Here is an 11389-nt window from a genome sequence, read left to right as displayed (position 1 = left end):
CAAATGTTCTAAAAGTATAATCAAACAAAAATAAGAGGAAAATTTGAATAAAATATACAAATATCATAAAATTAATTAAGAAATAATAATTTTGTTGACATAATTAGAGGAGAGATAAAATTTAGTATTTCCTTAAATAATTAACTAATAAAAACGAAATTAATTTTGTTTTTAAATAAGAATTTCAAAACTTTCCTTTTGAATTATAATTAATCATCTTCTGTACATAAGGTTAATGGCAGTTTCAGTAATTAAGTGAAATTTTTTGAACAATGTACAAAATATACTTTTCTTCTAATAATAGAATAAATATAATGATTAATAACGAATTTCTCTCTGTTTAGAGGAAAAATCAGACGATCCATCAGTCTATTGAGGATGTTGGAAAGCAAAAACTGAAAACAAAGCGATATTTCCCATGAATTCAAAACAATTTAAATTGCCTTACTTCAAAATTTGAGTTTAACATTTTATAAGCGATCAATACAGATTTCATTGTGCACATATTCATAATTTAATAGTACGAGCTTAATTACGTGATTAATTTATAACATCTATAACCAAAAATAAAGGAAATTCCACGTCCATGCATGAATTGGTAGATTGATAATGATATTTTCAACTGGTAGATTGGTAGGTTTAACGAAGCAGGTGGAGGAATAAAAGATTGAGTCGGAATCGATAAGTACTGGACAGGCAACAAGAAAGACTCGATACTACTAATAATAATGTAAGATGGGCAGATAATAAAATCCTCGAGGAAGAGGTCAAAAAACCTACGACAGAGGAACAATTGACGTGCCCCGGTTAAAGCGGATTTGGATAACGAGAAGCGTGAATTAACACAACTACAAAGGAAAATCAGTGCCGACATCATTGAACTCTGCTAGGCCAACAAGTTAAACGTCTCTACTTATTCAAGATTCTGATTACTCTCCAATGAGTAAAATTTATTAGTTTTTTTATTTTATTTCATGAAGCAAAATTTATTAATTGTATTTTATTATTTTATTTTTGCTCTGCTTTACGTTAGTGTGAGTTACAGATTTTATCCTCAATCAACGCTAGCTGTTTAAGTTTGAAGTTTATTTTTGTGATACAGAAACAAAAATTAGCTCAAGACCACAATATTTTCTATTCTATAATATACCAAGAGTTTTGAACAATTATACCAATCATACAAAAAAATACAAAAATGCCACAATAGTTAATGGTTTTTTTTTTCCTCTTTTAATTAAAAATTGCTGTGTATTTGGCATAAAAAATGGCTCATTTTTTTTTTTTGGATAACAAATGGATATTTATTCCTATTTTTATATAAAATGAAATTGTCAAATCCGAAAAGTAATCATCCCAACCAGTCTTAGCCATACCCTCTCTTCATCTCTCTTCATGTTTGTTTTAAAGATGGTGTTAAAGTATCTGCTGTTATAGAATCGATTGAAACAGAACTAGCTAGCATCTTCTCTGTTTTGAATCTGGAGGCAAAGAGAAGTAGTAATATTGGTGATTTATGTGTCACATTAAACTTTGGTGAATCTGAGGTTTGTGTGTCAAGAATTCATGATTGTGCATGTAGAATTGATTGAAACAGAACTTATTAGCGTTCTCGGTTTTAATTCTGAAGTCATAGAGAGGCGGCATTGGTGGTTTAAGTAGCATGGTTGTGCTTTAGATTCTTAAATGAAAGAAACTTTTATATGACTAGCATGTATAAATATGTATATGCTTTTGTGGAATGTTTTACAACAGAACTTGTATCTGCTTCAAGAGAACCCAACTCTCAAAAGAAGCCAAGAGAGAAAACATCAGAGGCAACATGTATCATAGCTGAAACACAAAGAAGACAAAGAAGAATGCTATGGAAGTGGAAGACAAAGAAGGTCCATCTTCTGCTGCTTTTAAACATCTCTGCAGTTTCCAGGTTGGTGGAAAATGGAAACCACAAACCGGTGTTATATGTCAATCAAGACTCTGATGATCTAAACGCTGATAATGCTTGGTAGTTGGTGTTGTAGATTAAGTTGAGAATAAGAGATGAAATGTGGCAATGTAGATGATGCAAAAGGGGAGTATGAATTTGAAATAATAACTGTGAGTGGTTTTAGTTGCGGGTTTTGGTCTTTTTATGTGTCCAAGACATATCTATCTATCTGTATAAACAATGGTAAGAATTGTGATTTATATAGGCATCAGTAGTGGAAACGTCGAAAAGGCCACTCCCAAAGCTCCGGAACACAACTCCTGAATCAACTCCTGGGTATGAGGAAAACCCAGTGCCTCAAGGAACATTGAACATAACACAAGTGCGACATATCATGCTTCTCTACCAGGGCAAAGCTCAAGATCACAACGGTTCAATGAGTGTGAACGAGATAGCTGAAAAGTACCGGATTGATGTCTCTCAGGTCCAGAAGATCACCCAGTTCCTGTCTTTGCCTACAGAGGTTAGTGATAAGCAGAAGAAAGAATATGATTAAAGTAAAGGCTGTGTTCGTTCATACTTATAACTGGTTCGTTTCTCTTGTCCTTGCTGGTTTTAGAAAGTTTTGTGCATCGATGTGTAACACAGAACCAGAGATGACATTGACTTCGATTTTTTTTTTTTTTCTTTTCTGTGAGCAATAATGTCAAACAGTGTAGCTAAGAATACAAGCTTTTGTCAATGAAGCCATGATTCTTTGAAAACAGCAGTAACACATTTTACTGATATAAATGAAAAGATTTAGTGAAAATCTACTGTTCCTAGTATGAAAGAGTTTGCATTATTGGGGTCTGTTCAAACAAAGTAGGGAATCTTATACTACTTACTCAATAGCAAAAAAAGAATAAGATTTACAAGTTCATGTCAAAAAAAGAATCCAGTGTCGATAAAAGACCTTCACTGTTCCTTTCCAGCAGACTAGAATCTGTCGAGTTCGTTAAAGAACACTCATGATGAGAATATGGATACAATGCTTCTCCATTAAAAAACTACAACTATTTCATTTTATGATAAACATACCTGAATTTGCATCTCCATCGTCAACTTTCTCATCATCTGAGTGGGGTTTCTCTTTCACAGATTTTGATCCTGAGTGCCTTTTCTTGATCTTATGATCTTCTTCTGAACTAACTGGAGATAATAGATCTATCGCCCCGTCTATTGTCACCTCCAGGAGATGAAGACCGCAATCTTTCATGACGTTTTGACCTTCTTTCTCTTGAACTCTTCTTCTTCTCTATTGATCTTGACCTGGAGTGCCGCTTATGTCTTGATCTTTTTTCATCAGAATATCCCGGGGATGACCTAATATCTCTCCCTTTCTTACCCTCAGTTGATGGTGACCTCGACCGTCTTCCACTCCGACGCTTGGACTTTTTGTCCCTGCTCCGAGTCTCCTTGTTATAGCTTCGCTTATCTTCGACTGATTTCGACCTGGACCTCCTTCGACGTGATCCTGTGTTTCTGTCTTCATCCAGCTAACCTTTCCCAACAGACCTGTCTTTCGTTTCCAATGATCTAGACCTGGACCTGGACCTGGACCTTCCCCTCCTCTCTTTCATATCATAGTTCTCATCTAAAGATTTTGACCTGCGCCTATTGGGACGGAGATTCAGATCTCGTTGTCTCGTTGCAGACCTTCGACCTGGACTTTCCAATGATTTCGGGTCTCGTTGCAGACCTTCGACCTGCAGCACAAACATTCTCAGATTAAACCTTGATTACTAAATGCATTCAGAAAGTAGTAACTACAAAACAAACGGAAGTTAATAGCAAGATACTAACCTGAAATCTTTTCTTGACAACATCGAGTGGATGACAAACAAGTTTAGAAATGGTACCAGCAGCTAGACCGCAAAGGAAGAGCTGAAAGCTCGAAAGGCTATCATTTTGATTAACAGAGCTTGATGAAGAAGATCTGTAACGCTGATTATAGACCTACAGCAAGATGAATACCATCAGTGAGATGTCTCAATTCCTCATTTCTAGCCTCATCCTTCATATCTGCAGTATCTTCCGCTGATCTAGATCTTGAACGTGTTCTACGTTTGAGTTTGTTTTCTTCCTTACGTCGCCTCGGTGATCATGAACCAGCACGAGATGATTTCTTATCTCTTCGTGATGAGCTGTCGCGTCCATGTCTTGACAGCTCTAAATCTTCTTTTCCAGATTTTCTCTTTTTGGGACTTACACTCCTACTTCTCCTTAAACTGGAAGAATGGTGTTCATCTGATCTACCCTATCTCCTATATGACCGCCTTCTCCCCTCATCCGTTGATCGCCGGTGATATCTTAATGGTGATCTCGATCTATGGCTTCTTGGGCGACGAAAAGGTGGTGAATAGGACGGAGATCTCCGCCTTCGCCTGTAACTAATTGGTGAATTTGACTTTGATCTCGACCTCACAGGAGAGTTAGATGGTGACCTGCACAAGAGAGGTGACTATCAGTTCAAGCTTTCAAAAAATGACAACGTTATCAAAAAAGAGAAAGGAGCAGGCCATAGGTAATGGAGAGAAACATCTATAAAATTTGTATTGGAAGCCCACCTAGACTTATGATGAGCTTCTTTTTCATCATTTCCAACTCCATCAGGTCTCAGTTTCCTACTTATCTCTGCAGCTCTAGCTGCTGCAAGCTCGGTGGCAGACATCATGGTGGCAGCTCTATTTGCTGCCTGCTGAGTGGCCACGGCTTGTTGCATTAGTATAGCCTGTTGGAATTGCATCTGCTGCATCGAGACGGCCTGTTGCATCATCATTGGTAGTGAGGACGAAGAATTATTTGAAGATGGTTTCTGAGGAAGTGATTTTGCAATCTCAACATTCAATGGTCTACCAGAGACTTCCGTATTGTTTAATGCCAAAGCAGCTGTTGCTTTTTCCGAATTTGAGTATTCTATGTAGGCAAGGTTCTTTGAATCAGTTATACTACAGTCAACTACTGTGCCACAGAAGCTAAATAGCTGCCTAAGTTGTTCAGTTGTAAGCGATGGACTTAGGTTGCTAACTTGGAGAAATTTCTTCAATGAATCCCCCTTCTCTCCTTTTTCTGGAGAACCTAAATCAGAAGCTACTTTAACTCATGAGTATCACAAAATAAAAGAAAGCTAGATAAATCTAATGGGAAATTCAACTTGAGACCCATAGATAAATATGGAGAGACTAGCAACGAAAGGCACAATACCTAAAGATCCCTTGTTTGATTGAGCCTGTGCTTGCATCTGAGAAGCATGAGCTTGAAGGGCTTGTGCGGCAACAATGGCCTGCGCAGCAGCCATTGCTGCAGCAGAAGGAGCCATAGGCACCTGACTTAGGTTACCCATACTTGTCGTTGCAGCTATAGCAGTCATCAGCAAATTCTGAGGAGGGTGGTTTAACTTGCACATAGTAGTGTTCACACATCTACCATTAAGATATTCCCGACAGACTTCCCCAAGGGAAGCTCCAACTCCAGGCAAAATAGCACCACCTGAAGGACCAGAGGAAATGCCTGGAACCATTCCCAACAACCCCGGGAAAGCACCCGAAACAGAACCTGTGTAATTCGGCATGTTTGGCATGGTTTGATTTATAAGATTCGAGTATGAAGCTGGAGCAGAACCCATTATGCCAGTCGACGAAGACCCTGTTTCAGTATTTCATAAAGTCAAGACCGTTTCTATATACATACATAAAGAGAAACATGAATCGAGACGATAAGATTGATTTACCTTGGCTAAAGAAGACAGGAAAGGTGGAATAACTCCCATCTCCAACATCTTTAACCACCTCCTTGTTGATCAGTACCACCAACACCAACACCAGGAGACACTAATCAAAGCTCCACCATTAGGAACCTTCCTTCCATCTGAATCCTTTGTGACAACAACAAATGTACAAGGCACACAAGCCGCGTTCCACCACCAACCCCAGCACCAGAAGCTGTGGACTTGCTAGGATCCACAGGACCAATTGGTTTCCTTGACAAGTAATCAGATTCATCATCATCTGAATCACTATCAGATTCCTGATGTACCATTGAAGACGGTGCAACAGCTTCAATCAAATGCGTGGTTTGTTCTACACCTCTGAATGTAGCTTCAAAGGCTGCTTTTGCCGCAGCGTCTTTCTCACCTTCGTCTTTGATTTTCGCATCTTCCGCATGTTTCATCCAAAAGGGCTTACCAGCAGCAGCGGCTGAACCACGATCTGAAGCCATCAAAACCAAAAAGTACCAATTTGTTTTTTTTCTTCAATCTCAGATGAGAGCTAAATCCCTAATTCGGGAATTACAATCGACAAGAAGCAGAGCCTAAGATTCCATTACCGAATAACTAAAAATAGCAGCAGAATGGTGAAATCGAAGGTTGTATTTGCAGTTTTAGGGTTTCTGAGAAATCTAAAACGACGAAGGAAGAAGAAGAAAAAGGTCGAATCTTTTTTATCTAAACTAACAACATTCATTTACTTCGCTATATTTGCAACTTTGGTCCTCATATATGTCAAACTTACATATTTGATCGCATACTTTCAAAATTACACGTGAATCAAATACGTAAAAGTTCAGAATACGCTGAGAAAGTTTATGATAGATGGGAGGTTTGCATGTAACATTGTAACTAACAGATAAGAATTTTTCAATTCCAAAAGTAACACAAAGCAAGACAACTATAAGGTAGGTTGTTCTTCTTGGTACTTTCACTTTTGGGAGGATTCATTGGACTGGAGTTCTTCACGGGTTTGCTGCACAAGTATTTTCTCAATAGCATCCATGAAGCCTATCAAGTTTTGCCGGGTCTGTAAATCCAAGGAATTCGCTAGTTCCTGATGAGTAGAGCAAGAGACAAATTGTTAAGCATAGCTAACCAAAAGAACTTAACTGTATTTGTTAAGTATAGCTATTACTATCTTAGAGGTTCGATTTTGGGATATTAAATAAGACTGACAGCAATGACCAGGAGAAGGAACTAATAACACCCCATCCTTATTTTTACCAACACGAGAAGACCTTTGTTTATAATGGAACTGTAAAATCGAGAAGAAAGTGTTCGAGTTTGGAGAAACAATGTCTTACCTCAACTTTGCAGATAACGCTCAGAGAAATTCCCTTTGACTGATTGTCCGAGCTCTTGAGAGATGCAAGCTTCAATGGGGTATTCAGCACTGGCCAACCATCAGAGACCTTTAAAAATGCATCAATACCTCCAGCTATATGAGCCACAATTGTTTCATCTTTGTCGTAGTATTCGAAGGTGCGCCTGTCATAGGATCATAGCACATGATCAGATAACTCAAATGACATGAGTTAGCTACGAAAGATAAATTCAGCTCTTAAACTGCTGAACGGGAAGGCTAACCTGATTGTTTTCGAACTCGTCACAATGTATTTTCTCAAAGTGGTTGAAATAATTCCATCCTGCACTTTGGCGACAACCCACTGGACCGAAGATCTTGTGTCTAGGACTGCAGAGTGTAACCTTACCTGCCTGCAGTTTTAAGATATGTTATGACACACTCCTTAATATTAAACAAAATGTAACTTTGGTAACTGAGATACAGTTTTAAGATACAGTTTCAGATTGATAAGTAATACAGATTTCAGGACATAAAGAAGCTAGAGCACAGACCTGAAAGAATCAGCAGCCTTGATGATGTCTCCTATGTATATATCATTTGGAAACATCTGAGAGAGAAAGTAGATTTCAATTTTATTCACAAAAAGGAACAGGAATCAACAAACAGATACATTTATCTAGATCCATGCAAAACTAAAACATAACAGTCAGCAGTGAAAGAACGGAGAGTGTTGTTACCTCCAATTTTGTTATCTCTATAGTTTTATCCTTCAGGTATATTAGCAATTCATGTATCAATTCAGATGGCTCAGTAGTGTGTTCAAATTTGCGCTGTCCAGGCAAGCCGTCTAGTTCTGGAATATATGTTCGGAGTTGGAGCCTAATAAAGTTTCCATCAAACTCGAGCACCTTCAAGCCTGTCAATGCGTCCTCAACTTTTTCTGCAGCATCAAACCTGAAGGTAGAAGAAGTGAAGAACTCTAATGAAGACAGGGTAAGGATGTAAATATGAAAGCACATTTAAATTACCTTTTACGTATAGAATCCAGATCTTCCAATGACTTAAGAATCATCTTTTTCTCCTCCATCTGATTTTCGAGTTCAAAGATCTGAAAAAACATGTGGAAAAGGGTGTATATAAACTAAGAAGATAGGATTTTTTTTTTTGCCTCAGCGTGCTCGGGAAAAGTAGTTTAGTACACTCTACCACATTAGCTCTAATCGATCAGGCAAATCAAGAGTTGAAATAACTGAAAGATAATATTGTGAAAAGATGAAATTTTTGTTGAGATATATACATGTTTCACACACACACACACACACGCTTCTTCTCCTAAAAAAACCAATAAAATACCGCACCTTAAACTTGTCATCATCATTCACTTCATATACTTCCATTGAGCTGCTAGATGGTGGATCCTAAAATGAGAATCACATAACCCTCAAAAGTAAGAATCACATAACTCTCACTGAGGAATTATAATGAACAATGTATTCAAGACAGTAACCTGTGATGACATAGAATCCAGAGACAATAAAAGACCTTCAAGATCCCTTTCCAGCTTACTAGAATCTAACAAATCCATAACAGAAAACTCGTGTTATAAAGAAATATAATAGGTACCAATGCTTTCTTAAACATGAAATAAGCAGAAGAAAACTAACATAATACCTTCAGCATGAGTCCTAGAAAGACGTTCAATCTCTTCAGAAACTTTGGCACTTTCAGCCTCTCAAATACTCCAAGTAAGCATCTGTGACATTCATATAAAATCTTTATAACATTTACTAAATTAAACCTTTACTCAAGTCTTAAACCACCAGGAAACAACAGTTACTAAATTCTCACAAAGAAAGCAAAGGGTTCAAAGCAAATAGCAAACCTGAATCTTCAACATCCAATAAATCAACATCGGTGTAATCTTCAATAATCTCATTCACCTTCGTCTACACAAATCCCATAAACATGTGAAACATTTAGCCATCTATCGAGATACTTTAATTAGACCACAAAAACCCCAAATTTATCGCAATTACTTGAAACTGAAGAACAAAATCTTGGATCAGAGTCTCGGAATTGGATTCTCCAGGTTCGTCTCTGCAGTTCCGGTGAATGAACTCAAGCTCTTTCACGCGGCTGAGAGAGAACAAAACAAAATAGATGAACAAGCAAACACAAAACCAAGGACTCGAGAGAGACGAGAAAGAAAGAAAAAACCCTGCGAATCGCTTGGAGATCGAGAGATACGTCGTGGGTATCTTCTTCCATTGAAGAAAGCTTCAGCCTTGATGATGAATTTTGGCGCTTACTATTCCAAGTGAAGAGTGTGTTGTGTAGCGGTGAAGTTGTAAGCAGAGAAGACGATTTCAAATTTCAAATGGGAAAGGTTTAAGAGAAAACATAACCTTGTAAAATCACCCCTCTATTTGTCCTTATATTCGACATTCAACCCCAAAACTATTTTTTTAGTCAGTTAGATCCTCAGAATTGGAGCTAACTACAATTCCGGTTCAATTTATGATGGTCAAGTAGTGGACCGGTTGGTTTGTTCTGTTTAAGTCTTTAGAGATGTTCTGTTTAGAGATTTAGCTTTTGAAGTACAGTCCTTGAATTTGATTTATATACATAGTGTATATGAATCAGATTTCAATACTCCAAAACAAAAATAATTTTTTTTGTTATAAACAAAATTTTCTTATATGGACTTACGAATTTTTATAATAAAGTATCTCAGATTAACTAGTGCCAAAAATTCAATTTGCTTTTAATTTAATTTATTTTTCCATTTAAATAGTTGATTTTTTTCTTATAACTAATTGAATTATTACAAGATTATATATATATATATATATATATATATATATATATTACTACTAATAAAATGGACAATTTGAACTCTTTGAGAGTGTCCACATCGGGAAAACTAAGGAGTTCAAACACAATACCAGAAGGCTTTCATCAAATCAAGGTTTAATGTAAGCAAAATCAATTTCTAACTTCCTCTTTTTTCCAAATTATTCGTGAGTGGTGAAGATGTCGATCCTTCTTCCTCATATGTTGCCTTAATCTGATTACTACTAATAAATTAGTTGCTGAAACTAAAAGGATCGGATGCAACGATTGTAGATAGATGAGGATTAAATCTATCTACACACACGAGACCATGGAAGATGCTGTATATCCGTAGGCTTATCAAAATTGATACGACTATATGAAGAAATTGATACGATTAAATCTATCTACACTCACCCGCGCTCGGGATAGGCGGCCTAACTCGCCGTCTTGATTTTTTGGATCTACCGACGACAAACCAGGCAGGACGGAGAAGTCCTCCCCCTCAGGCAACATCAAGCATCCGACCGACGAACTCACGACTACATGAGAGTTCGGCCGCCCCAGTCGTTCGCTTGACGAACGCGGGACCTTGCCCCAAAATCGAGGAAATCAAGTTGCAGATAAGCGGCATGAGTTCGCTCCTTCATCGGGCTATCAGCACAGCTCCAAAGATCGACAGGATTGTCGAGGTGACCCGACAATCCCTTTTACTCAGCGGATCTTGCGGGCCGCCATACCAAACGTTAAGCTGAAGCTCCCAATATACCTGGGGGACAAGGACCCGGTCCAATTCATGAGATCCTTCATGGGGACCATGGCAAAGGCACGGTTCACCGACGAACAGAAAGATGTTGGGTGTTGCCAGCTATTCGTCGATAGCTTTTCCGGTCCTGTCCTGGTTTGGTTCACGAGGCTCGAGCTTAACTCAATCGACAACTTCGACCAGTTGTCCATAGTTATTCTCAAACATTACCGAATCCTCACTAAGCGGGGCGTGACGAGTTCAGACATCTCGGAAATGACTCAACAGCCCGGCGAATCCGTCGGCAGTTTTCTATGCAAGTTTAAGGAAAAGCTGATGCGCGTCACTGTCCCAGAGGACGCCGCAATGGCAGCCTTTAGGAAGGGTCTAATTCTTGGATTGCCGTTACGGAAGGATCTTAACATCCGGGAGCCCAAGGACCTCGATGACGCGCTACATCGAGCCTCAATAATTGTACTCGACGAAGACGAGGACGCTCAAATAGCTGCAAAGATAGTCGGACAGTCATCCCACCTCCCGAAGGCTAAAACTTGTGACGAGCACCACGAGCCCGGAAAGCACCACGATCCCCAAGATCGGAAGAAGGGGTTGTTCACATGGTTTCCGAAGTGGACGACCAAAACAAGCAGCCATCTGAGCCAAAGGAGCTATACTGCGATTTCCATATGATTGCCGGTCACTCTACACACGAATGCGTCCATCTGAAGAACTACCTATATGGAAAATACCTCTCCGGCGAAGTCGAAGCCA

General features: G+C 38.5%; 1 protein-coding gene and 2 pseudogenes across 3 annotated transcripts; 1 reads left to right on the top strand and 2 right to left on the bottom strand.

The window, feature by feature from the left end:
- Nucleotides 1-1861: 1861 nt before the first annotated feature.
- Nucleotides 1862-2517, top strand: LOC147926199 (uncharacterized). Its single transcript, XM_087489145.1, has 2 exons — nucleotides 1862-1924; nucleotides 2190-2517. Exons 1-2 carry the CDS (start codon nucleotides 1862-1864, stop codon nucleotides 2478-2480), a joined length of 354 nt encoding a protein of 117 aa, XP_087345271.1. The 3' UTR covers nucleotides 2481-2517.
- Nucleotides 2518-2724: 207 nt separating this feature from the next.
- On the bottom strand, nucleotides 2725-6317 carry LOC104744620 (uncharacterized; annotated as a pseudogene). Its single transcript, XR_015581398.1, has 6 exons — nucleotides 5697-6317; nucleotides 5171-5611; nucleotides 4534-5044; nucleotides 3770-4410; nucleotides 3005-3672; nucleotides 2725-2909 (listed from the first exon to the last, which is right to left on the bottom strand). The product of XR_015581398.1 is annotated as an uncharacterized LOC104744620 (transcript).
- A 235-nt stretch (nucleotides 6318-6552) lies between these two features.
- On the bottom strand, nucleotides 6553-9364 carry LOC104744619 (uncharacterized; annotated as a pseudogene). The gene is made up of 12 exons (XR_015582149.1): nucleotides 9259-9364; nucleotides 9078-9176; nucleotides 8924-8987; nucleotides 8713-8794; nucleotides 8549-8613; nucleotides 8400-8459; nucleotides 8070-8149; nucleotides 7779-7995; nucleotides 7593-7648; nucleotides 7323-7451; nucleotides 7040-7223; nucleotides 6553-6789 (listed from the first exon to the last, which is right to left on the bottom strand). The product of XR_015582149.1 is annotated as an uncharacterized LOC104744619 (transcript).
- Nucleotides 9365-11389: the final 2025 nt, after the last annotated feature.

This window comes from Camelina sativa, chromosome 15 (assembly GCF_030686135.1).
Source record: "Camelina sativa cultivar CO46 ecotype springtype chromosome 15, ASM3068613v1".
NCBI classification, from domain to species: domain Eukaryota; kingdom Viridiplantae; phylum Streptophyta; class Magnoliopsida; order Brassicales; family Brassicaceae; genus Camelina; species Camelina sativa.
This window is presented reverse-complemented; position numbering and strand designations above follow the sequence as displayed.

Bases quoted from the DNA above. Each gene is read 5' to 3' on its own strand.
- LOC147926199 (XM_087489145.1), top strand. From the start codon at position 1,862: ATGGAAGTGGAAGACAAAGAAGGTCCATCTTCTGCTGCTTTTAAACAT. The intron at 1,925-2,189 runs GTTGGTGGAAAA...TGATTTATATAG, and splicing joins AACATCTCTGCAGTTTCCAG to GCATCAGTAGTGGAAACGTC.